The following is a 24880-nucleotide window of genomic DNA, read 5'->3' on the forward strand; positions in this document are numbered from 1 at the left end:
TTCCCGATCTCCATCGATCTTGCCTCGGCGGCTGCATCTATTCCGCTATATCCCATCTTCCTGCATCCCTTGCCCTCCTGCTAGCCGCCTACCTATCGCCGATGCCTGGTGGTCGTCGCGCATAGCATCACCAGCCGAGTCAATTTAAATACGGGCTAGGTGATGAGGATGGATGTGATCATCGCGATATACTTTGATTTTGGCACGAGTGATGAATGAATGAATGATACATCGGAATTTTGGTTGTGGAGCGCCCTTGTTTATTTCTTGTGCTCATGTTTGATTCCTTCTTGTTTAGACCTGAGAGGCATGATTTTAGGGAGCAAAGCAAAAATTCTGTCTCTTCATCTATTAGCTATACCTGAGGGTGGGAACTTGTTATGCTGCGTCGAGAAGTAGCTGTAGTGTTTGTTCTGCGGACATAGTTCAAGTTATGAAGATTTGTCATGAAGGTCTAATAATATAGCGATATATTGCCAAGAAGGATATGGTATTCGCGCTTACTCGACCAGCGAGTAGTCGAACATGAGAATAGAAAACAGCAAAGCTTCTATGTAATAATAATGAAATTACTGTGTCCGTGGGGTTTGTGCTCTTGGAGTCATTAGACTCGGGGTTGCAGTTGAAGAAACACCCTTGGCTATGAGCTGATCCTCAAGCCACCGCGCAAATTTCACGCTAGGAACATCAACGACGCGCCAGAATACATCACCTGCCCAGATGGAGACAGGTAGACAAACCAGCCAACCAATCAAGAAACCGAAACAATACTGGAAATTTGTTTCTTTGCCGGTGATTTCCCAGATGTTTGGCATAATCGAGTATCCCAGCGAATGGAGAATGGGTCCATGGACAATGTAGAACGCGTAGGAGATCTTGCCCAGATACTGGGAGAGGGGGTTGGTGAAGAGCTTTTGGATATCGGGTGAGTGGTTGATGCTGAAAACGATCAGGCCCGCACCGATTGTTTGCGGGAACCGATGAGGCTCTCCGTAGGTCCATGGAGTGATGTCCCAGAGCCATCTGTAGCCGGGCGTCCATTTGAATCCGAGATTAGGACACGAACCGATGTAAAGGCCGATCACGAAAATTCCGATCCACAAGCGCCGGCGAGAGATAGTGGTCAATATTTTGCCCCGAGATGGGAAGCGTATGTGGAGATTGTCATCTATTATTGCTGAAGGTGACCGCTCCCATGTTCCGTTGATCTGATCGATTTCGGCCATTTGCATGCCCACCAAAAATAGGACAACGTCCCATCGGCCGTAGCGCATACAGAACCAAGTTAGAGTCGCGACGAGGGCCATGCGCACGGGAGAAACTAGGCGCGAGGTTGCTAGGGTTGTGAGGAAGAGAACGAGCGAGCAGCGGAACTCAACCGGAATGGTCCAGAGGTGGGGGTTGTAATTATTGTAATAAAGAGACCAATCAAACGGGTTCATTAAGTGTGCCACCGTGTAATACCAGTCCCAAGACTGCTTGTAGAGAGATTTGTAGACTGGTGGGTGCTGCTCATTCGTGCCGACAATGGTGCGGCCTTCCTTGATCACTCCCCAGGAATAGTTGTAGACACCAAGTCGGACGGCAATAAAGACACAGGCGAGACCAATGATAGATGGGATGTAAAGGCGCAATGCACGTCTGAAAGTTGAAGACGCAAGCACAGTGAAGGTCTGGTCGAACGATCGAGACCGAATGGTCTTTAAAGGTTTGTAAGAAAGGACATAGCCCGAGATCACAAAGAAAATGGCCACCATGATATGCCCAGAGATGAGAAGGTGGAAAAAGGGTAATTGGTGAATTCCCCAGTTCTCGCCTGCAAATCCCCATCCGACCGCAACTTTCCATGTATAGGCGAAGAGAAAGTGGAAGTTGAAGACTAGCAGACAGGCCCAGCCTCGCAACCCGTCGAGTGCAGCGATCGCGTGCAATTTCGCGGGCTGTTCCGGTTGAACCCCCACATACTTCTGCAGGAAGCTGGGTGTGAGGACAATGGTTAATCTGAAGAATGTTTCTTCCGTACTGGCCAGCCAGTCCTCTTGTGACCTTGTCGAATGTGAATTGGCTAGTATGTTTGCCGGGTGAAACTGGGAAAACCCATTCCAACGGGAGGATTGATCGAAGTTGCTAGTTCTGGAGGCCTCGAGGTCTTCTAGGGGTATGTCGGCCGTTGTTGGGATGCGGTTTTCGCGGTTTTCGAGGTGGGATGCCATAGTTGTCGAGGGTTTGCGCATTTCCTCAGAGGAGCATGTCTCGTGCCACGTGGCGCGCAAATGGGGATGTTATGTCGAAATGATCATCGAAAGCGGACACGGAGATGCCATAGACTGCAGATGACGAAGTGAGGAGGATGAAAGAGCTCGTCCAGCGAGAGGGTCTTCGAGATGGAGAAGCTAACGTTGCGGTGTCCACATCGGCAGAACGCGAGCCGAAGTACGTCAGCGGGTGTTGCAATGCCTTGTCTCACCTTCTCCACTTGTCATCGAACCTAACTTAGACAACTCAAAGAAATACAATGATAAAAGACAATGAAAATTAGCTACACGACTGAAGAAAACTGCGAGTCACAGAAGTCAAAAGTGTCAGGAACCCATATGGTTCAACACGAGATGTCGATCACCTTCCTTTTAAGGGTTACAGTCCACCCGTGTTCGGCCGTTTCTACGTGTGCGCCATAATATTACTCAAATACTACCTTAGCATTCTCAACTGGAGTGCTAGATACACTAAATGGTTCAACCTTTGAAGGAATATTCGAATCTAGAACCTCAAACTATGCTGATGTACGACGCATGAAATCCAGGATCAGCCGGTTTGTCTTTTCGGGACACTCATAGAAGGCCATATGACCGGCTTCATTGAGTGCATGGAATTCGACCTCGCCCAATTGTTCTCTAACGAATTTCTCGATCTTGTGCACATCCAAGTGTTTATCCTTTGCACCATGAATAAAGCAGATGGGTAGCTTGGCTCCCGCTGCGAGAAAATTGCCCGTGTTCTGTTGTTTACCTAGAAGGAGGGGACGTACACGAGGGTCCTGCCGAGGCTGATTAGCGACCATGAAGTATAAGTGGTGAATCAAAGTATACTTGGGAGAGGATGACACCACGCCAAAGCCATCTCTTTTCAGTGGAGATCTCATATCCGTCAGCGACGCAAGAGTCTACCAGGAAGACTATGGCTTCTGCAAGTTCTGTTGCACTAGCTTCTGGGTTGACTAATGTCTGGATGGTCGGTCCCATGAAACTGGTGCCGACTTCCTGAAAGGCAGAGACGTAGGGAATGGCATCCAGATAGATAATTCCAGACAAATAGCTTGCTCCAAGATGCTCGCAGACATCAGTTGAAATGGTCCCGCCAAAGCTCCTGTGCATGACATCAGCATGTCCTTCATTTAGAATTATCCCCATGAACATGCTTACCATCCAGCTAAGACTGGCCTTCTCAGATTAAATTCCTCACATACTGCTTGAAAGTCTTCTGCCATACGCTTTGAAGTATATGCGTCAGCTGTCGTGGGCTGGTCGCTACGAGCTTGGCCACGGCAGTCATATTGGACCTGATTAGAGTCAATCTCTCAGTGGACGTGAACTCCAGCTGTGATATACTGTACCAGATGATATTCTTGTAGGGATAGATTGCCAAATTGCTTCTCAAAAGCCATTGAAGAAAAGCCAAACCCAGGCAGGAAGACTATAGCGGGTTTCGTATGATCCCCCGTTTCTTCGGCCCAAATATGGGTCCCATCGGCCGAAGTGACGAATTTGCTGGTAATCTTCATTGTTCATACTCTTATTTACTGTGAAGCAAGAAAATACATGATGGGCCATTTCTGTCCTTTTATATCCCTAGTGGTTGATACCATTGTATTTGTACGTACGTCGGTCCCGGGGTTTGAAATTGACCGAATGTTCCGGGTCGGATAGACACAAATGACCGCAGCCTTACCCGATACTGTTTGATTCATAATCACAAATGACTGAAATAGTGTGCACTGGTCATGTACTTGGCAGATGGGTTGATGTTGTGTGTCCAAGGTTCATGAACTCTGGTTGCTTTGTATACTTCGAGTGTCACATGCCTTAATGCCTGATCCTGTGATTACTCATAATCACATGACTTTGGTGATTTGTGGCCTTTTGCGAAGCTTCTGCCTCAGCACTGTATACTCATCCTGTCAAGTCATAGTAAATCAAAGGATGAGCGATAGGGATCCGAGACACATTGAATGCTACACAGGAAATGCTGTCCAGGTGGCATCTCGGAGAGTATGAGTGGTTTCTATCGGTAGATTGGATATCTTTCTACACACTAATAGATTGAGCTGTAGCTATACTATAGCTCGGCTTTTTATCGTGGAAGAGCTCCGACACGAAAAAAAAACCAACATATGAAGACCCTCCAAATTGATGGATTGAAAATGAAACTTTGATATAACCCTGAATCTACAATCTACAATATAATAAGCCTGTGGTTTCATTCTCAGTGAACTTCCCCGAAGCGGCGATGATCCTCCAAGCTCCCTAATTCGCGCGATTCGGGGCGAGAACTTCTCTCCCTTCTTCTTTGTCCTGTTTCATTGAGCCCTCCCACCCTCCACCTTCGCGACTCCTCCTGTCCTCGTCTGGATGTCGCGACCCTTCGCGCACGCTATTCGATAATCCCTCTTGGGTCGTCGTGGTCGCACGCCCCCGAATGCCAGCGTCATGGATTTGCGCACCATCATGAACACTGATGCCGGCGGCGCATCCAAAGCCAAAGCGCTGCCACCCAACCAGTCGTCCAGTCCTGCCTCCGATCCATCTCAGAAACAGCGCGCTCAATCGGCCTATTCAGAGTATCCAGCACGTCCCCCGCAGCCTCCATTGCAACATCCACCTCATGCCTCGCCCGAACAATCCTCGCCCTACGGGCCTACCCAATCACCATACCAGCAGTTCAACGCGGGACCCCCTCCAATTAATACAGCAGTACAATCCCAAAGAACACAAAGCCCTACACATGTCTCCACTCCCTACGGTTCCGGGGCGCCTGACCCATACGGTGCAGCGGCGTACAATTCGCATCCCCAACACCCCGCGGGCCCCTTGGCCTCGCCGTATACACCACAGCCCATGAGCGCAGGGGTCCAACACACTGAGCCGGCATCATATTTTGCTCAGCAGCGTTCCCATTCCCTTCATAGTGTTATGGCCAACCCGCGCCCCATCACCCGAGACAGTCCGCCTTCCGTCCCCCAGCCTCATCCATCGCATCAATTCTCTCCCTCCGCCCATCAGTCGGTACCGGGAACTCCCTTAGGGCCTCCACCCGCCTTTATATCGCGTCAATCACCATCTGCCCGACCAAAATCTTCTGGTCGCGATTCTCCACGAAATCCTCTGTCCAGTCCCCGGGCTGCTCACGATCGTCAGGCACGAGATCCAACACAAGTGCCATCGCCATCAAGACAACGTCAATTTTCTCCCCATTCCCGACCGATCGATCACGCACCTCCGTTCCCTTCCACTGGTGGAAAGCAAGAGTCATCAGAGATTGCAAGCCCTGAATTTTCTCGGCAAAATAGCACTGCAGCAAACTCTGATTCCGCCGGGGCTGGTCCACGTCGCCCGTCTGAGGATAAGTGGAACGATAGTCCTACAGCGCCATTTCATTCCGGACCGGGGCCAGATTCACGCGCCTCACCTGTTGCGACAAACCATACGCAGATAAACAGCTCCCCATCGGCCTCGCGAAGCGGTTCTCATTTCAAGATGGAGATTGACCATGAGCCAAGTCAGCGTATATCAAGCCAGCCGCCAAAGAGAAAAAGGAGGCGATACAACGAGCCTCCAATTTATGCTCAGCGGAGCGCACGCACTAAAGGCAGACCCCCGATGATCCCAAATCCTCAGCCCCCTATTCCGAAACACGCCAGGCAGCTACATGAAGAGCGACAGCTCAGCCGTCGGGCTTCATCTGCAACCGGACCTGCAGTTGCGGCCGTCACTCCTACCTCCGTTCGAACACCAGTTGCAGTGTCACAAAGCGCCAACGGTCCTCCCACCCCGGCTGCAGCTCCGGCACCGACTCCAACACCAGCACCCGTGTCGAGCACCAATGCCAGCACTAAGCCGGTTGGAATTTTGGGTCCGTGGGAGCCATCAATAACCGGATTCATTCCCCACGAAGAGGTTACGAAGCTTCTCTGCGATTTCCTGTTTCAACATGTGGTGATGAGGAACGACGTGGGTGCTGGACCAGCAGGCTCCGCAGCCGCTGGGCAGGGCGCAATCATCGAAATAGAAGCGAAACTGGGCCATGTCATGGACATGGATAGGGGAGAAAGGCTGAATTTACCGATTCTCACTGAAACTGTCGTCAACCGAGATATTCCACGATTCCGCACATCATTTGAAAGCAGCATGACCGTTGTAAGTCCGCTTTGATCTTAACAACTCAAGGAATAATTCTTACCAAGATATCTCTACAGGAACAACATCGTGCCATGAACAACTTCCTGAACGAGGCAGTCAAGGCTTCCATGCCCGGTAACAACCCAAATCGTGTCCCAATTTCCTACGCACACAAAAAGGAGCGCGATACCTTTTACGAAGTGTCTCCCGCCGATTTACCTCCAGTCATTCGCCAGAACCTAAACCCTCGTCACAAACCAAAGGTCCGCGTGACAACAGACCAGCGAACTGGTGAAGTGCTTGCAAAGATCGTCAAATGCCGTGTCGCCGATATTGATGTGTGTAGCCCACGCACGACCGTCGACTGGCGCGTGAGCGTGAACCTAGAAATGGAGTATGAAGGTGATCATCGCAACCTGCCCCTAGTGGACATGTCCAAAGGAGGCCGTGGCGAGCGAAACAAGGACCGCATGAGCTACCGACACTTGGCCTATCAAGTTGACTTGACTCAAGTAGCCAAAGCTGAGGTGAGTCCACTGCTACCCATCCTCCAATCTCTGTGTTACCATCTTCCGTCTTCTGACCTTTCAATAGCCTCCGACGAAAAACGAATTCGAACACGAGCTCGAAGTCGAAGTGTCCGCTGCCGAAATCCGCCGACAAGGTCAACTTGCAATGAACGGAGACCCATCGAATCAATACGAGGAGCTGGTCAAAGGGTTTGTGGATAATATTCGCGTGCTGGCACGAGCGGTGCCACCTTGATGAACTGTTTTATATTTTGTAACATGTATTCTGGACTTATTCGGGGTTCCTCGATGCTCTTTCTTTACTCTCTTATATTTCTCGTGCCGATATGGTTTGCATTTCCGGGGTCAAAAGGTACATGCGTCAATAGAGAGAAAATAGTGGTTTCAAACGGCATTTCTTCAAGATGTTCGGATGAAAAAGTTGGATTCCTAGTAAACTCATAGACCCATTGGGAGATATCCTGGCTAATGTAACCTTGTCTTGCAAACGGTGCTGTGGTTGTTCCTATATCATCTCAGGGTATTTACCGCTACATATTCTACGTGGCTATCTTAAGAGGGTCTGCTTAGGCTTCACCAAATAGCTTCCATCGCCGATTGACCAACGCATCCACTCCAGCCAGCCATTTTTCACAAAGTCTTCCTTCATCCAACAGCAATACCATATTTATGCGTTTATAATCACGTGTCTCTTGATCCTGAGTCTCGTTCTTCAACTCCACCTTGCTAGCTGGTCCCCAAACCATCCATTCACGGTCCTCGCTCTCCACATTCCATGGTGCAAGTCCATTTGCGAATCGAATCCAAGCAGAAGAAAATTCACGAGCCATTTGCTTTTCCTCTTCATTGAACTCATTTTCCAAGTTCATAAAAAGATATAGCAGCTCGTGTGCATGATACGCCGTGCCTTCAAAAGCATTTTGAAGACGTGACCGCTGATCAAAGTGATAGAGAAACGACGACTCTTTCGCTGTCTGAGCAAGTACATAATTGGGGATCTTGAAAATAGCATCACCGCACATGTGCTCCACGCGAGTGAGAAACTCTTCTTGCGGAGAATCAGCGGTGATACCATACGCTTCCAAAATCTGATCTGTACGAGCCTCATCGCTGATATGAGCTTGAAGTACCCGGCGGACAGAATGGTAGTCGTCCTCGAGTAGGTTCAAGTGAAATATGACACCCTCATGATAGGTATCGCCGAACATATACCCTTTCAGCCATGATGGTGGGGCATTTACCCCTAGAGGGTTGACACCAGAGCGATAAAACCACCCGTCTAGGCATGGATTTCCCGTGCCCGAGGGAACACCTTGAATAGCCGGGGTTGCATTTGCAAGCTCCTGTTGCGGAATCGCACGAAGCTGATCCAAGGCGCTCGGTGCAGAAGGATTAATATCAAAATAATGACAAACAGCCTCGAACAAGCAATCATGTTGCTCTATCGTCCATGCCGGAATGGCGGAAGATAGGCCAGACATGCATATAGCCCGACGAAACACTGGCGGGCTCGCTGCGAGCAATTGGTTGCTGATTGAGATGCCACCAGCAGACTCACCAACGGCAGTCACATTCTGTGGATCACCTCCAAGGAATTTGATGTATTGCTGCACCCAGTCAAAAGCGACTTGTTGGTCCGTGAAGCCAAAATTCCCGCTGCCAGCATATCCGTCGCTCTCGAGTTCGGTAGCGATGGCTTTCCCGGCCAGGAAACCACCAATACCGACACGATAGTTAAAGTTAATGCAGATGATTGGCAAACCAATGGCGATGCTTTGGGAAACTAGGTTCACCGCGTCGAAAATTGGGAGATTTGCGCCCCCATACAATAAGGATCCGCCATGGACGTAGACGAATACCGGAACGTCTTCGCCGTCTGCCTTGAATGAATGCGGAATCACAATGTTCATTACGAGAGCAGACTGTTCGTCTACGGATCGGGGATGAGAGAAGTGCGCTGCCGGCGGAACAGGTACCAGGTCATCGGAATCATCTCCATCGACAATGGGGCTTGGACAATCGTTGCTAGTCAAATGTTAGCACTGTAGCTTGATACTGTACGATCAAGAGATGGACTTACCCCAATCTTGTTCCATCGTGATGATCTCTCTCCCAAGTTGTTCTCAGTGTCGACCGTGACCAGCGCTTGGAGAGATGCGCGTAAGGAATACCACAGAATTGCTGTACGCCATTGGCATACTCCAACCCGTCCACTGTCCCTAGACCAGGGATGGTGGCTTTACAAACTCCAATCGGTACCTGAAAAGACATCCGAGCTGCTATCCATCTAAGATTCGTTTATCTGCATATTATATACTGACTCCCAAATATAGTCTCGGCTTGTCATCGCTCGAATAGGCAGTCCGACCCGTTATCAGCAGCGGCTCCACTTCAACTTCCCCGCATTTGCTGTACATAATGAAGCGGCTTGCATCTGACCTTATTCCTTTATTGACCTCCCACATTCGGAATGTCGACCCGCTCATCTCAGGGATGCTGGACATGCAAGCGTCGTCGCAGGGCCTGCGATAAGGCACGCCCGACATGTCAGAATTGCACGCAACGGGGGCTTGACTGTGAAGGCTATGAGGTGCGATTGCGCTGGGGAAGTGGAATTGCCTCCCGTGGTCAATTCACGGGGGCAGATAAGCCGCTGAAGGAGAGTGTTCCATCGAGGCCGAAAGGCCGCCAAAGAGATCTGAACAGAGAAAGAAAGAAGTTAGACTCATCGCCTACTGATACTGGCCAATTGACCAGCCCTGGGAATTCGTGTTCGAGTCTCGATGAGTCTCCAAAAGATGATTACGCCATGATACCTAATCCCGAGCAACCGCTTTCGCTTCGCTTAGAGAGGTCTAAGCAAGACGAGGCCTTGTTTAGTGAATGTAAGTTCTCGAGATGAACTGTGGAACCTCGGAAGACTAAATGTTCAAGTTCTAAATGGTGGTATTAACGTACTGCATTCTACCACCGCCCAAGAAGGGATGTTGCAACCTCGACTACCTCAACTTTGTCGAGAATCCAATGCCTTGTACACAATTTGTTTGGCCTTTCAACTTTCTCTATCCTCCAATCAATCCCCTCTATTCTTTGAATACTTCGACGCAGCACTCAGGGAATTCCGATCTGAACTGGCCCGAAGCACCATTTTATCAGATGGGACCCTGACAGCCGGGCTTCTGCTGTGTAGCATTGGCGTACGTCACCTCAAATTCTGTTTTCGTCTTTACACATATAGTTCTGACTCTCTACTCGAAACAGCTGATGCATGGTCTACCCTGGACTATCCATCTAGAAGGAATGCACAACATTCTTCAAACCAACGGTCTAGCCGATAGACACCGCACAGCCGCACAGACTCCATTCCGTACCCACCTAGTGGAGGTAATGGGAGTAATGGACCTGCCCTTTTTCTCAGTTGGTCGTCAGACCCCCTGTATCGGGATCTGGCGCCGCTACTGCCAGCCCGCTACGCCCAGAGAAGGAGTTGAGCCCGTGAGTGGCTTACCCCGAACCCTGGTAGACCTTTTTGCCGGTATCTGCATCGATACGACAGAACAGAGTTTCTGGGACTGGCCAGGCGAACCGGGAGGTTTCCTTCACTGCTATTTATGGGAAGCCTATCGCTTAGCTGGGATCCTGACTCTACGTCGGCATGCACGAGCGGAAGAACGGCAATCGCGAGACATGCGGAGCTTCTCAGCATGGCGTCAGCCCAGCGCGTGTCCTGCTGATGCGACTATCCTTGTAACTAGGATTCTAGCAAATCTTGATGCACTTCGACTAGCGTGCGATGAGCGTCCAGCTGAGGAATCTTTCATTAAAAATGCCATTCAATTTCCTATTGTTGTTGCTGGGCTGGAGGTTTCGGTTTTGTGCCAAAATCCACAATTTCAGGTTATGATTCGGAAATGCATGCTTGGTACACGACAAGATGAGATCCTATATGATTTACTACAAGAGATGTGGCAGAAGAATGATCCGATCCTTAGTATTGATAATTTAGCGAGGGCACGGGGAGTGGAAATGGGATTGCTATGATTTGGTCTTTTATTGTGACAGAACTCAAGCACTGAATGAGAATATTAATTTCCAACGTTCCCAGTTGCCGAGATGCTTATGTAGAGACCTCTTTATTCTGGACAAGATGCTTTCCCAGGACGAACCATAGCCCATAACTTCAGGTTCTGTTCCTCATCCACGAGTTCAACTTCATCAACCACCTGAAACCCAAAGCTCTCGTAGAACCCAATATTCTCCTGGCGAGTACACTCTAGGTATATCGGCTGGTTTTCAACATGTTCCAAAATAGAATTCATCACACCTCCTCCAATACCCCGCGCTTGTAACGAAGGATGCACGGCAATGACTTCGAGATACCACATCGAATTCTTTGAGTACTGAGCTTGTGCGCTCTCCAACCCCTTCTTGTTGGCTGTGACAAGCTGATCGACTCGCTAGATAAATACTGGGATCAGCCTTGAAGTCTACGAATGATTGACGTGAACAGTTTCTATACTTGCCGGTTCCTTGCAACCTTTATCACACGCCGGCTTCAGGATTTCGAGAAGAAACAACTTCCACACCAGCCACAGTCGTGATAAAGACCAGCTTAGCTGCTGCTTGGGTGGAAACAAAAAGACCACAGCACCTGCATCTTCACCACCGGATGGTCCAGTTGTTATTGAAGATTGTGCCTCCTTTACCAGCGTAACATCGGTCTCGACAGACACAGTAGATTCTTTTTGCTTCCGCGGGAACTTCAGCGCCATCTCATCGACGCTGGCCGAGTGAAGCACCCTGCCGTGAGCCATCACCGACTGGATACGTCGATACTGCCATTTCCATACTGACTTGTCTGGTTGAGCCCATGGCGTTGCATTGGGCCGTAACCACTGGATCAGCGGATCGGATGAGAATGCAGCATTCACTGTGCGAATGGCAGCTGCAATTGATGTTTCTGCGAAGAACGTGTTAGTTTAATGAGCGCCGATACCTTGATGAGGGAAGCTTAGACCATTTCGAACTTGACGCAAATCGACTTTTGGGATCGACTTGGACATGGTATGTTTTAGCTCGAGCTTCGATAACCGAATTTCCAAACAATGCAGGATCAAGATTGCTTTCGAGGTGGCTATTGGGAATTGATAAGAAGCGGCAGAGCACGTGAAGATCCATCTATGTAGTTAGCCGATTGTTGGAACTTCACGCGAATTCAAGGTTCATGGTGGAGTATTGTTTCGATGAGCATTGTAGTTACTTATTTCCCCGGTGTGTCCACCTACTCTTTCTGGCTAGGATAATCACGGTGTGGAGAATAGAGACAAAAAGGCCCGTGCAATAAGATAGCATTTGTCCAAGCGTTGTGTTCTTGGCGAATGTTATCAGAGTACTCTAGACCGATTCGGGAAGGCTGACGCCTGCAGCCCTAGATTGAGATGTGGCAAATCAGAACGTGTTCTTTCTCCGCATTTCCCCCGGAAAACCACGCGCGCCTTTCGCTTATCGTGAAGTTCAATGCGTTCTGTTTGAGTGGCGCAGAAGTAGCGTTCATCATGTGTATCACAGTGTTCAGCGTCTGCTTGGAAGGATATGGTTAAAAGCATCCTCTGACCCCTCTTTTCCCTCCACGCCTGGCACAATCAGAGTTCCAATTACAACATGGCAGATACAATTGAAGTGTCCTCTTCTACGGAGCGAAATGATGTCCCTCCTGGGACCTTTTTGTTGATTCGGGGTACGGTGGTGCGAAGTATCCCCAGATATACAATCGTCATTGACGCTTTTCATAGAGGATGAGTATGGTCTCCACAACCAGCGGGTCGTGATGCTGGATCCAATTCCTACCAGTGACCCCAACGAGCCATTGGTATGTCTATCCTCAATTGAGGTCAATTGATTTCTAAAAACTGATATCGCCATAAAGAACTGGAGCACCGCGCGCAAAACCGTCAACTTCACCATCGTCCTCGGCATGACCGTCGTAATTTTTACCGCGTAAGGCACTACCATCATAAATGTCTAAATGTCACGCCAGCTAATGTGATCAATTAGACTCTCTGTGCAAGCTATCTTCTGGCAGCAAATGGTCGTCGATCTCCACACTACCTATACCGAGCTTAATAGGGCGATGTCCGTAAACTTTGTCGGCTTGGCCATGGGATGTTATCTATTTATCCCCCTGGCGAAGAAATACGGCCGTCGCCCCATATACATTATATCAACCATGCTCATGGTAGCCACCTCTTTTTGGTCGGCTGAGCTGACGACCTTGACCGATCTTTACGTCTCTAATTTACTGCAAGGGTTGGCTGGTGCAACCAATGAAGCAATTGTTGAGATCACAGTGGGTGCCAAACTGGAACATTGGTGACTGAATTCTTGGCTTACGTCGCACAGATTGCAGATCTCTTTTTTGTACACCATCGAGGCCGAATGAATGGTCTGTATATGACCATGGTGATGATTGGCGTGCGTTACCCCAGGATCAACTGTGGAAGACTTCTACTGACTGGCCGTCTAGTCTTTCCTGTCCCCCATGGCTGCCGGCACTCAAGCAACCAACCAAGGATGGCGTTGGTCCTACCGCACCATGGGAATTTTCAACGTAATTTTTCTAATTCTTTTCATTTTCGTATACGAAGAGACAAAATATGTCCCAGTGATCACGGGCCAGCCGCAGTCTGGGCCAGAAACGAGCGACAACACTCACAAATCCGATGACAGTGATCCAAAGGAGACATCTCAAACTGAGACGAAGCCTACGCAAGACGTTGAGCCAAGCACGTTGCATCACGAAATAGACTCCACTATTCCAATGAATACATGGCGCAAACGGCTTGCTCTCGCCACTCCAACCCAGGAATCGATCTGGCCATACTACTACCGACCTATCTACGCGTTGTTTTGCTTCCCAGCTGTCATGTATACCGCCTTACAATATGCCGCCGGTGTCGCATTCCTTACGATAGTATCTAGCGTTCTATCACTCACATTCCCACTCCCGCCATACTTGTTCACCTCCGAGCAAATTGGCTTTATGAGTGTTGGTCCATTCATTGGGAATCTTATCGGTTCGATCTACGGTGGTGTTTTGGGTGATTGGTCGATTCTGTACTTTTCTCGCAGAAACAAGGGCTATTTTGAGCCAGAGATGCGTCTGTATATTCTGCCTATACCTGCTGTGTTCATGACAGGTGGTTTGATCATGTTTGGCGCTACCATTGCTAGGGTAGGTTCTCACCTACACACCCTGCCAGTGCATATTTCATCTTAGACTAATTTGCTTCACACCCAGGGAATGCATTGGATTTATCCTAGTATCGCTGGAGTTTTCTTTGGCTTTGGACTGGGCGGTATTAGTGATGCTGCCTTAACATTGGTTATCGATAGTTATCGTGAGGTATGCCTGCTGGGTGAACTACTTTGCTGCTCTGCTGGCTTTTACTCCAAGACCGAGTGGCTAATTATTTTGTGCCATCTAGATCACTGGTGATGCTTTTACTGGAATTGCGTTTGTGCGCAATGTAGTTAGTATCGGCATCCCGTTTGCTATTTCCCCTTGGATTACGGAGGACGGGATCCAGAATATGTTTATCGCTTGCGGGTTTATCTCTCTTGCAGTTTCCGCCCTGATGATTCCGATGATATTCTGGGGCAAGGATGCTCGACGTGCGTCAGCTGCACGGTACTACCGAGTGATGGAAAAGCAGGGAAGCGTTAGGCATTGACAGATCTAGTGTCCCCGGGGGAGTTCGCGGTGTGAACGCAAGAGTTGCTTTATAGGGTAGGCGCAGATATCTGTTGGGCCGAAGTTCAGTTTATGTAGGACAACATGAGGCTGTGATTTCATACGAACATGGACTGGGATTCTTTGAATTGTATGAGACTTAAAAACAAGCTCTGTTTAATTTAATCATCATGCAAGGATATATAGGAAAGACTCAGATATAACATTCCGGATCTCCGGCCCGCTATCACACAGAGACTCTAGCCCTTGATAGTGTACCCTCTATCTAGAATATAGATGCCTGGTTGACACCACTAGCAAGATCCAGGCGTCCAACATAAACGTTGTCGAACCAAATCCCACCACATCCCCTACAGATGCGCTTGGCGTTGGGAACCAGCCACAGACCTCGGTAGCTCAGCAGCAGCCAGGCGTTTCTCAGAAACAAGCATTTGTGCTGGAATCCAAGACAGATCTGCATCAACGGCAGGGTCCAACACCCCATCCTGGAGGAGCAACATGGTAGCCAAAGCTTTTCCACAAAGCCAACATTGCACCATGCCCTCCCCGCCGAATGCAGCGCACACCCACTCGGCTCCAACCCCCTCATCCGGGAATGACTGACGTGTCACCGAGGCCGGCAACTGTCCCACCCACGGGAAACCGTCTGTACTGAATGCCATGTTACCCGTCCACATTGACTGCACCGGGTCCCCTTGTACCCGGCCCCAGGACTCTCGGCCAAAGACTGCACTTAATGCTCCAGAGAGGTGGATATCAATGTACACGGACAACTCATCATCTCTAGCTATTCCCAGATCTGCAATCCCACCTAATTCCCCTTGACCAAATCCTCCGCCGAACATCATCTGTCCTCCGGGAAGTTGGGTTAGATAGTCAAAGCCCCGATGGTAATTAAAGAGCCAGGAGTGCTCATATGCTTGGCATGGGAACTTGTCGCCCGGTGTTTGCGCGGACATCTGCCCTCGCACGGGAAAGACGCGGCCACGTAGAGCAGGTACTAAGTGACTAACGTGAGAGTTTGTGCAATGGATGACATGGCGAGCTGAGATGATTCCCCGATTTGTCTGGACTTGGTACTTGTAGGTCGAAGATGAGTCGGTCTCAACCGATGTGACCGCTGTATGGTCGTTGACTTGGAATTCCTCCGGATAGTCTGCGAGAAGTCTAGCCAGTATACCTGTGACGAACTTATAAGGCCACAAGGCACCCGCAGGGCCTGCAACAACACCCGTTGCGTTCGTGAGCTTAAACTCCTGTCATTGCATGAGTCAGTAGGTTCGAGATGCAGACTACATTGAAGAAAACTAACCTCCGGCATCGATTCTCGGTCATATGAGACCCATTCTGCCGATTCCTCTGGCATGCCCTCTTTGAACCGTTGTAGTCGCTCCAAAGCATCCTTCCACGGCTGATCTCCAAAGAAAGCGCTCAGAAACTGCACCTTACGCGCCTGAGTCTCCTCCATGAGACCGAATTCTTTCGCAACACCCAGCATCTCACGCAAATGCGATAACCGGAAACGCATTGTCTTGCGTGCAACTTCTTCCCCATACTCATCCGCTAGCTCGGCATAATCATCTGCAGTCTCGAGGATGTGGCCGCCATTCCGGCCAGTAGCTCCACTGCAGATGTCCCGAGCTTCAAGAATGACGACTGCGGGATGAGAGGTCGACGATGCAGATCTGACCCGATTTTGGAGAAGCGTACGCGCGATAGAAGCACCTGTTATCCCCGAGCCAATGATCACAACATCGGCACTTGAAGCGAGGGGCTGCATGGATCGCTGCGCGAACTGCGGGTGCGGCGTCTGCGTCCAAAAGGAAGAGGTTGTGGTATCATGGGGAATACCGGGATCCGAATAGATACGATTGATAGCCTGTTGTCGGTCTGATACTGAAATTGAAGGGTCTTCAAGAAGAAACTGGGCAAAAGGCATTTTGATTTAATTGGAAGTGATGCTTTTGGTGCAAGATTGGGGGGAATGAAGTTACTGGAGTAGAAGAAAGGGCTTAAAATACACTATCAGGATGGCGAATGACCACGAATCACCGGTATTGACTTGGACTTCCCTATTTGAGCGCGTCTAGCCTTACCACACTTCATTTCTGACTCTCATGACCTTTTGCGCGTGAGCCGTTTCCCAAGGTTATTGATAAGGTGCGTCCACCTACCCCATTGGACTCGTGCGGGGATGTATCCCCACTTTCATCTATTAGGGTTGATACAGACCAAAGAAGCAGGTCCAGCAACTATAAAAGCAGGGATTGAGCTGAGAAAGTATGGGCAGATCAATTTCGCAGTCGCTTAATTACACTTGCTATCATGTCTTCGCTTCCATCCCCGGGGAACGGCCTGTTTCCTGATGGTCCGCAAATGCGCCTACCATCTCTCTCGCATCTCTATCGACTAGAATGCGACATTGCCAAAGAAGAGATCGATATCGGGGCTCCACATGATGCCGGTGTCATTCGCAGCATTGCCAATATCCTACGAGGCAGCGTGAAAGGCCCCGGGATCGAGGGCTCTATTTTGCCTCTTGGAGGAGCAGACTGGGCAACTGTGGTGAAAGGGACACATGTAAGTCTCCAAAACATCATTCGTGATTCATAAATTGATCTGATGACAATGACAGTCTATGACCCTTGATGCCCGCTATACTGTCCGAACTACCGATAATCATCATCTATACATCCGTGCCCACGGTCTCTACCGTCCTGGACCAGGTACAAGCTACGCAAAGCAGGTCGATAGCGATCCGATGATGATGCCGCCACCGACAGTATCACAGGACGATGTGGAGTTCTTTTCGCATCTTCGGATCGAGGCGGGACCGGGTCCATACAACTGGTTGAATGGATTGGTCTGTCTTGGCGTCATGGTTTGCGAAGGAGAAAAGATTTGGATCGATGCGTATCATCTCACGAATTTTCCGGGTATCAAGCCGGAAGATGTAAGGGCAAAAGCATAGATTGCCGAGGTGGCGGCAGATAGATAGCTTTTCGATTACCGAATAGATTCATGAAGGCAGATTTGATTGAACAACGCAGTGATAAATTGATAATTGATCACTTATAACGCAAGACGCTGCACTCGTAGTTGGGAGTAGAATCCTAGAAGTACGTGCCGAGGTACTTGCCCGCGTACCTACCCCCTCACCCTATCATACTCCCCGATGCTGGTCAGATATGTGGTAGCCATAAATTTGAGGTGGTTAGAGAATGACATGCCTCGAGACCGGCACTTTGTACCCGATAAATCTGACAATTCGATGCAGCGATCTCGGGGTGGCTTAAAATAACCCAAATGTAGGCTATAGCCGATCCAAGAGCTACACCGATTAGGCAAGTGGACGCACTGTCGTATCGATCCATGCGAAAGTGGGCCACCGGGTCTTGGAGGCGGACATCCCGAAAGCCGTTATCGCAGTCATGTATATAAACATCGTCGAATCCGAGATTTGTAGTCAACAACCCACGAATTGCCATGACGAACGAAACAACCCAGATCCCCGAGTGGCAAGAGCTGGTCGCTCGCAAGCGCGCCGAATGCCAGCAGAAAATCCCAGGCGAGTGGACGTTGAGCGCTGATCTTTTGGACGCACCCCCGCACTTATTGGCATGCGATATTCCCCGTCGAAGTGGCATACTTTCTGAGCTCGAATTGGATCTCACGGAGAATTATACTGCCACTCAATTGCTGGCGAAACTCGCCTCGGGCCATATCAGTTCCTTGGCCCTGACGACGGCGTTGTGTAAACGGGCTGCGATTGCGCAGCAGCTGGTTAGTCAATTCCCCTCGTGAACACATTACCTTCGATAATTGAGGCTCTAACTCTGGTTCAGACATCATGCCTCACTGAGACGTGCTTTCCACAGGCCCTGGATCGGGCGCGGTTCTTGGACGAGTACCTTGAGCGAGAGAAAAAGCCTATCGGTCCGCTCCATGGTCTACCTATTAGTATGAAAGATAGTTTCTGTATTGAGGGATTGCAGTCAACTGTGGGATACGTCTCCTTTCTGAAGAATGATCCGGCGTCAAAGAATTCCGCGCTTGTCGCAATGCTGTTACAGCTAGGAGCGGTTCTGTATGTCAAAACTAACATCCCGCAGACAATGATGGTAAGTGACTTTTGTAATCATTCGTTCGAATGGCCGGGCTAATGAGTTTCAGACTGGAGACTCCGAAAATAACATCTTCGGCCGTACCCTTAATCCTCACAACACGTCCCTCACTGCCGGCGGGTCCAGCGGCGGCGAGGGTTCCCTCGTGGGGTTTCGGGGATCAATCTTGGGTGTCGGTACCGATATCGCAGGATCGATTCGCATCCCGGCTCTATGCTGCGGCGTATATGGGTTCAAGCCGACAGCTCAGCGTATTCCATTTGGAGGACAAGTCTCAGGCGCAATGGAAGGCCTACCGGGTCTGATACCTGCTGCTGGTCCATTAGGTCACAGTATTGCCGATCTGCAGTTATTCATGAAGACTGTCCTTGGTGAGGGTGAAGCTTGGGAATACGACTCTTCGGCTTTTGCTGCACCATGGAATAATAGTCCGCGTGCAACCACCGAGAATAATGGAAGTCTGACGATTGGAGTGCTTGCCGAGGATAAGCAGTTCCCGCTTCATCCTCCCGTCAAGCGAGCTCTGAATCAAACCATTGATAAGCTGACTCGAGCCGGTCATCGCATTGTTTACCTTGAGAGCAACAATGACGAGCTTTCGGTCGCCTATGCGTCTCGTCTGGCCTTTCAATACTTTATTTATGGTCCCTCAGAGGATAATATCAAGTCCAGTGGAGAACCGCTTGTGACATCGGTGGCCAGGTTTGATTCCCCCATGTTCACTGGTCCATTCCCAGTCGATATGGAACTGGACACCTTTGGCAAGATCCAGAAGCTGCATGAAGCCCGTCACCGAGTCAATAATGCTTGGCGTCAGGTCTGGGTTGATCAGAAGCTCGATGTAGTATTAGCCCCGGGGGCACAGAATACCGCGGTTGCGCATGATACCTACGGATGGCCACCATATACAGTGATGTGGAATGTGTTGGATGTAAGTTCAACGTGAAATTTGGTTATGAAATATGGTGACTGACCTTGGAATACACAGTATCCCGCTTGTATCATTCCGTATGGAAAGGCGTCGAAGGAGTTGGACCCCGAGCCAATGGAAACAGATGACAAAGTTCAGCCAAATTGTACGTGAACGCAATTTCTTAAATGATCTTGACTAATGGACGACAGATAACCCAGATGAAGTTGATGGTGCACCGTGCGCCATTCAAATCATTACGCCACGTTTTCAGGACGAGAAATGTCTCTGGGCTGCAGAAATTATTGATCAAGCTATTCGATTGGAATGATTTGAATAATAGTGCATGTACATACATTTTGCCCTTCTAACTAGAATATCATCATTATCGCCGACTTCTCCATCAAAATTGTAATCTCAGCATGCCTTTCCGTTGTTCCTCTCGATTTACTTCGCAGTGTGCTGAGTGCATGAAAAATCCTTTAAAGCCTCGTATTAGCCCGACCTTGTCTACTGCTAGACAAGTACATCTCCATTGTTCTTCCGTTGGACTTCAACACGAAGACCCATCAATGTGGTTCGTTCAAGAAGCTTGATCGATGTTAGTGAGACATAACATCAGAAAGACAAGTCCTACTATAGCGGCGCACACATCTACTGTCTATATGACTTTTTGAGCATCTACTGTATCTGCCGGATCATGGATGTACTTCATCAAGTCAGTCCTGTTAACCACAACCGATTCTTCGAAGCCTAATGAACATTGAATCCGCCACTCTTACACTGGACCTTTCATTTCCACGATGGCTGTCCACTGACTTTGGATCTGCAAAGGTCACAAAGCTAGATCCTCGGCTTCGGGTGTATCATGTAACATGCTCGCACATACAAATCTATTGAGACTTGGCTTCGATGAAGGACCAAGCTTATAGTAATATCATATGGACATTTTGCAAGGTTATTTGCCGATTATGGATTTTTTTTTATACAATTTGAACTCTAGCTGCAATATTGGACCATTTGGATGCGGCCACTGCTGAGAGTGATTTGAACCTGACCATGCCTTTGACGTGGTGGAAACAAGGTTGAATCGTCATTGTGGGTTTTGAGTAAACAGACTGTCATGGTTAATCGATTACGTTGTACCTGATGAATACGTGCCATGTGGGATAGGAAATAGTATCTGGGTGACCTGGGACATCTGAATCATCACTGGCCGAGGAAGCTGGACGGAGAGCCTTGATCATTATTTACTTGGAATGCCGTACTCAACAGTTGAAAGTTTCATTGCTGTTCTGAAGAAATTACATTCGGTTCAAAGTAGAATACATATGCGAAGCTGACCGAGTTCCATCCGAGATATATGGAGCTGACACGCTTTTTGGAGTGTTGGGAGGTATTGAGTGTGAAAGAACATGATAAAAAGTAGGGTTTACGGACTGGGTGTGCCGTCATCATAACGTGGACCAGCGTCGTCGTCGCCGTAGCCTGCACCAGGCGTAGCAGCTACACCTCCCATGGCTGGCGTTGGTGCATCGTACGCAGCAGGAGTTGGAGCTTCGTAGCCACGCTTGGGTATATCACCTGGAGTAGGAGCGCTGAAAGCTCCACCAGGAGTGGGAGCATTGTCGGCCCAACCGCCTGGAGTTGGGGCGGATGCACCAGGAGTGGGAGCAGCATAGGCTCCCGGGGTTGGAGCGGAGTAACCACCGGGTGTGGGAGCGTCATCGTAGTCCCGCTGGTCTCGGCTATTGGACAGGCCAGCTCCGCCCCAGGCCGGGGTGCGGTTTCCGGCGCCTGCGTTGCCCCAAGCTGGTGTACGAGATCCAGAGGCAAAGGCGTCATAACCAGAGCTGGAGCCAGTGTCACCATAGGGAGTACGGGATCCGGAGTTCCATGCTGGAGTTCTGTTACCCATACCACCGTAGGCGGTGCGGCTTCCGTCTCCGTATGCAGTCCGGTTTCCATCGTTCTTCCAGGCAGGCGTACGGGAACCACCCATGCCAGACCAAGCGGGAGTGCGAGCGGACGATGCGCCGCCCCAAGCCGGGGTCCTGGAAGAATCGGCAGAAGCCATTGGAGTACGCCCACCTTGCCATCCGTCACGGCCCTGAGGAGCGCCTCCATGTGGGACACGCGATCCTCTTCCACGGCCTACGTCCAATGGCTGCTTAGAAATGGGGCTATAAAACGTTAGCAAGCTATGTATTAGTGGTTCGGGGTCAGATAGTATGACTCACTCCTTCGGGGTTAAGATATCCCTTTGTATAAGGACAGGCTTGTTGGAGGTGTAAAGCTCAACCTGGGCGGTGCTATCATCGGAGTCCCGGACAATACCGACTAGACCCTTGTAGCGACCCTTGCGGACGGTCACGGTCTTACCGATCAGCCTGTCGCGACCACGCTGGGGCGGCGGCATTGCACCACCTCGGCCTGCGCCCGGCATTTGCATCGCCATAGCAGGGTTCATCTTGCTTAGATCCGGTCCGGTAGGACGGACACCACGGGCAGAGACAGTGACAACGTTTGTTGTTCGCACCACGGAAATGCCAGCATTTTCGGCCTGAGCCTTGTTGTGCAAGAAGAGGAAAGAGCGGTAAATATGGCGAATAGCACCATTTCTCTGCTCTCCATAAACTTCACGGACGGTGTCTCCGTGTCGAATTTCTGCGCCATTGCGGTCTGTTGCCACAGCATCTCGGCGAGGGGTGAGCTTATTAGCAATCTGGGTGGGGAGAACATTGCGAACAGAGCCATTCTGATCAATCACGCGAAGAGATTCACGATCAACCTTGATAACGCAAGCCACGGTGGCAGCACTGCAACAATGTTAGATAATCGTAGGATAGAGTATAGGAATTGGACATACTCAAGCTGGACAAGGTCGTGAACATCATAAATACCAAGTTGGCCATCAGCGGCCATCTCAGCAGAAATGCGAAGGTCCTTGCTGAAAACAGTAATCTCTTGCATGCTCATATCACTGAGCAGGGTGACGGTGTCATCTTTGACTTGGACCACCATACCCAATTCGTTCTGATAACGACTGCCTCCGATCACCTTTACATGATCACCTTCTCTGAAACGCTTGCGAAGAGTTCGGACGGGAGCATCGATTGTCTGACCGGCCAGATCTCCCTCGGTGACTTGTAATGAGACAATGTCGCCCCGGGTTGAGACTGTGCGGCCAATCAAGCCCTGCTGTTCGCCACGATACACCTCCACAGGGTCACCGGGTTGGTATGAATCTTCGGCAGTCGTATTCTTCAATGTTTCGGCCAAAGACGCCAGGTCGAGGTTTGCAGTGCCATCTTCTCCTCCACGTGCAAACATGGCCACCTCCTCAAGTCGAGGATTTACATTCTTAACAATCAAGTGCTGGACTCGCATGTCCTTGATGAGAAAACCATCAATGTAGTTGTCATTGAGGTAATTCCATGACTTACCACCCAATCCTGAGGTGGACGAGAGGTATTTTGCGTGCTTCTTCTTGGCCTCCGACTCGCTGAACAAGCGTTGTGGGGCCCGGACGGCACTTGCAGCGCCGCGTTTGCGCTTGGGATCGACAATCGCAGCGGCATCATCGTTCATACCGTAATCCAGTCGAGGGACAAGTCGTACAGTCACATTAAGACCGTTGGTCTCAACCTCCTCAATCTGGGCCAGATCATCATGGTACTTGCCCCGCTTAATTCGAACCCATCCACCAGGGTTAAGCTCCTCTGACTTTTGGACTCGGAGAAGATCGGGCATCTCCTTAACGGGAACCAACGTCAATTTCTGTGAGGGATAATAGAAGTTGATAGCTTCCAGGCCTTCGGTGACATCGGCTTGTCTGCGTGCTTCACAGTAGAACCAACCCTGCATAATGTTTCCACGCTCAAAGGCCGAAATGATTCGAATCGGGTTACGAGAGCCAGGAGGGCGTTCTTCAATGCGCTTCTGAATGGAGTAGACAACCTCCCTTTCTTTGCCAGGCTTGCAGCGACCTCCCCAAATGCTGGGGTCCTCGACACTAGGAAGAAGCAGTCGCTTGGGGACCACAAGGGCATCCGTTGCGGCGGCACGGTTTCGGCCATAACGTTCCTTCAGCATCTGCGCCTGCTTCTCAGCATCCATTGTCGCGTCAAGTTCACGCTGACGATCGAGTTGTCTGTGGCGGCGGTCATCTGTCTCAGCACCGACGGGCAATGCATCGAGATCGTCGGGGTGCATTTCTGTGCCGAAATCGGCAAGCTCATCCTCATCTTCTTCGGCTTCATCCTCCTCTTCGTCAACACCAGCCTCTTCTTCAAAGAAAGAAGAGACACCGCCTCTTCTGCGCTTGCGCGGGCGACCCTAATAAAAAGTATCTGTTAGGAAAAGGCTTTCATAGTTGTGAGGCCCACTAGAGTACTAACCACTGCCTCTTCTTCCTCTTCCTCTTCTTCCTCTCCTTCTTCATCGTCATCGTCTCCATTTTCCTCGGCGCCTTCATCGTCATCGTCGCCATTTTGAGCTTCATCCTCGTCATCGTCGTTCGCGGCATTTTCGCTGATTCGAACAGTCTTTACCGGCTATTCATTGTAGGTTTTATCAGTACCACGTTCACATTTATCGTCTGCAGGGTGAGAGCTACTGACCTTAGATTGTTCAGCATCAGAATCATCTGCAGCGACGGGGTTGAAATCATCGTCCTCGTCCTCGGAGCCAAAATCATGGTTCAAAAGGTTCGACGACATTATGTATGGTAGGTATCGAGTTCAAGGAAGTGGGATTCGGAGTAATGACACGACTGCAACTCAGAAAATCGACTAGGTCGTGGCGAGCGGAAAGTCAAAACGGGGTTGTTTTCGTAGTAAAATATTTGAGAGTATCAAAGTCGAGAAGAGCACCAGGAGCGCAAGGAGAATGTTCCGGCTTTGCGGGCAGTCACCGAGCGACGGGACTTTAGAGGAATACCGGCCACAATCCCGGTTGCATCAAAGGATAAAGGTAAGCTGGAAGGAATTGAGACACAGCGATCTGGGGGTTGAGATATTTTAATACCCAGAGACGCTGGCTGTGTCAGGTGAGAGAGAGGGGGTTGAGCTATTCTTGAGGTCAAGCAGGTCGCGCCCGAAAGTCAAGGTCAGAAGCTGCGCGGTATGTCGCTATGCCTACCCGAACACTGTTTACCACCATGCGCATTA

General features: G+C 49.8%; 11 protein-coding genes across 11 annotated transcripts; 5 read left to right on the plus strand and 6 right to left on the minus strand.

Moving 5' to 3' along the window:
- Positions 1 to 569: 569 nt before the first annotated feature.
- On the minus strand, positions 570 to 2213 carry N7484_011537 (acyltransferase family protein; the record flags this gene model as incomplete). Its single annotated transcript, XM_057121924.1, has 1 exon — positions 570 to 2213. One exon carries the CDS (start codon positions 2211 to 2213, stop codon positions 570 to 572), a length of 1644 nt encoding a protein of 547 aa, XP_056967678.1.
- Positions 2214 to 2773: 560 nt separating this feature from the next.
- Positions 2774 to 3552, minus strand: N7484_011538 (alpha/beta fold hydrolase; the record flags this gene model as incomplete). The annotated part of the gene is made up of 3 exons (XM_057121925.1): positions 2774 to 3037; positions 3090 to 3366; positions 3467 to 3552. The coding sequence occupies 3 exons, from the start codon at positions 3550 to 3552 to the stop codon at positions 2774 to 2776; spliced, it is 627 nt and encodes a 208-aa protein (XP_056967679.1).
- Positions 3553 to 4706: 1154 nt separating this feature from the next.
- triA (uncharacterized protein) lies at positions 4707 to 7160 on the plus strand (the record flags this gene model as incomplete). The annotated part of the gene is made up of 3 exons (XM_057121926.1): positions 4707 to 6413; positions 6473 to 6922; positions 6990 to 7160. 3 exons carry the CDS (start codon positions 4707 to 4709, stop codon positions 7158 to 7160), a joined length of 2328 nt encoding a protein of 775 aa, XP_056967680.1.
- A 331-nt stretch (positions 7161 to 7491) lies between these two features.
- On the minus strand, positions 7492 to 9196 carry N7484_011540 (uncharacterized protein; the record flags this gene model as incomplete). Its single annotated transcript, XM_057121927.1, has 2 exons — positions 7492 to 8950; positions 9006 to 9196. 2 exons carry the CDS (start codon positions 9194 to 9196, stop codon positions 7492 to 7494), a joined length of 1650 nt encoding a protein of 549 aa, XP_056967681.1.
- Positions 9197 to 9395: 199 nt separating this feature from the next.
- On the plus strand, positions 9396 to 10966 carry N7484_011541 (Zn(II)2Cys6 transcription factor; the record flags this gene model as incomplete). The annotated part of the gene is made up of 3 exons (XM_057121928.1): positions 9396 to 9810; positions 9860 to 10122; positions 10187 to 10966. The coding sequence occupies 3 exons, from the start codon at positions 9396 to 9398 to the stop codon at positions 10964 to 10966; spliced, it is 1458 nt and encodes a 485-aa protein (XP_056967682.1).
- A 92-nt stretch (positions 10967 to 11058) lies between these two features.
- On the minus strand, positions 11059 to 11988 carry N7484_011542 (GNAT family N-acetyltransferase; the record flags this gene model as incomplete). Its single annotated transcript, XM_057121929.1, has 3 exons — positions 11059 to 11382; positions 11569 to 11885; positions 11943 to 11988. The coding sequence occupies 3 exons, from the start codon at positions 11986 to 11988 to the stop codon at positions 11059 to 11061; spliced, it is 687 nt and encodes a 228-aa protein (XP_056967683.1).
- Positions 11989 to 12586: 598 nt separating this feature from the next.
- On the plus strand, positions 12587 to 14655 carry N7484_011543 (putative MFS transporter; the record flags this gene model as incomplete). The annotated part of the gene is made up of 8 exons (XM_057121930.1): positions 12587 to 12662; positions 12718 to 12794; positions 12852 to 12922; positions 12980 to 13271; positions 13325 to 13396; positions 13449 to 14156; positions 14223 to 14327; positions 14410 to 14655. The coding sequence occupies 8 exons, from the start codon at positions 12587 to 12589 to the stop codon at positions 14653 to 14655; spliced, it is 1647 nt and encodes a 548-aa protein (XP_056967684.1).
- Positions 14656 to 15025: 370 nt separating this feature from the next.
- N7484_011544 (NAD(P)/FAD-dependent oxidoreductase) lies at positions 15026 to 16614 on the minus strand (the record flags this gene model as incomplete). Its single annotated transcript, XM_057121931.1, has 2 exons — positions 15026 to 15931; positions 15988 to 16614. The coding sequence occupies 2 exons, from the start codon at positions 16612 to 16614 to the stop codon at positions 15026 to 15028; spliced, it is 1533 nt and encodes a 510-aa protein (XP_056967685.1).
- A 386-nt stretch (positions 16615 to 17000) lies between these two features.
- On the plus strand, positions 17001 to 17646 carry N7484_011545 (DUF3237 domain-containing protein; the record flags this gene model as incomplete). Its single annotated transcript, XM_057121932.1, has 2 exons — positions 17001 to 17255; positions 17311 to 17646. The coding sequence occupies 2 exons, from the start codon at positions 17001 to 17003 to the stop codon at positions 17644 to 17646; spliced, it is 591 nt and encodes a 196-aa protein (XP_056967686.1).
- Positions 17647 to 18161: 515 nt separating this feature from the next.
- On the plus strand, positions 18162 to 20040 carry gmdB (general amidase GmdB; the record flags this gene model as incomplete). The annotated part of the gene is made up of 5 exons (XM_057121933.1): positions 18162 to 18458; positions 18521 to 18796; positions 18849 to 19730; positions 19788 to 19875; positions 19922 to 20040. 5 exons carry the CDS (start codon positions 18162 to 18164, stop codon positions 20038 to 20040), a joined length of 1662 nt encoding a protein of 553 aa, XP_056967687.1.
- Positions 20041 to 21141: 1101 nt separating this feature from the next.
- On the minus strand, positions 21142 to 24430 carry spt5 (transcription elongation factor spt5; the record flags this gene model as incomplete). The annotated part of the gene is made up of 5 exons (XM_057121934.1): positions 21142 to 21892; positions 21950 to 22528; positions 22579 to 24047; positions 24110 to 24265; positions 24332 to 24430. 5 exons carry the CDS (start codon positions 24428 to 24430, stop codon positions 21142 to 21144), a joined length of 3054 nt encoding a protein of 1017 aa, XP_056967688.1.
- Positions 24431 to 24880: the final 450 nt, after the last annotated feature.

This window comes from Penicillium longicatenatum (genome assembly GCF_028827895.1).
Source record: "Penicillium longicatenatum strain IBT 33135 chromosome Unknown contig_7_segment0_segment0, whole genome shotgun sequence".
Taxonomy (NCBI): domain Eukaryota; kingdom Fungi; phylum Ascomycota; class Eurotiomycetes; order Eurotiales; family Aspergillaceae; genus Penicillium; species Penicillium longicatenatum.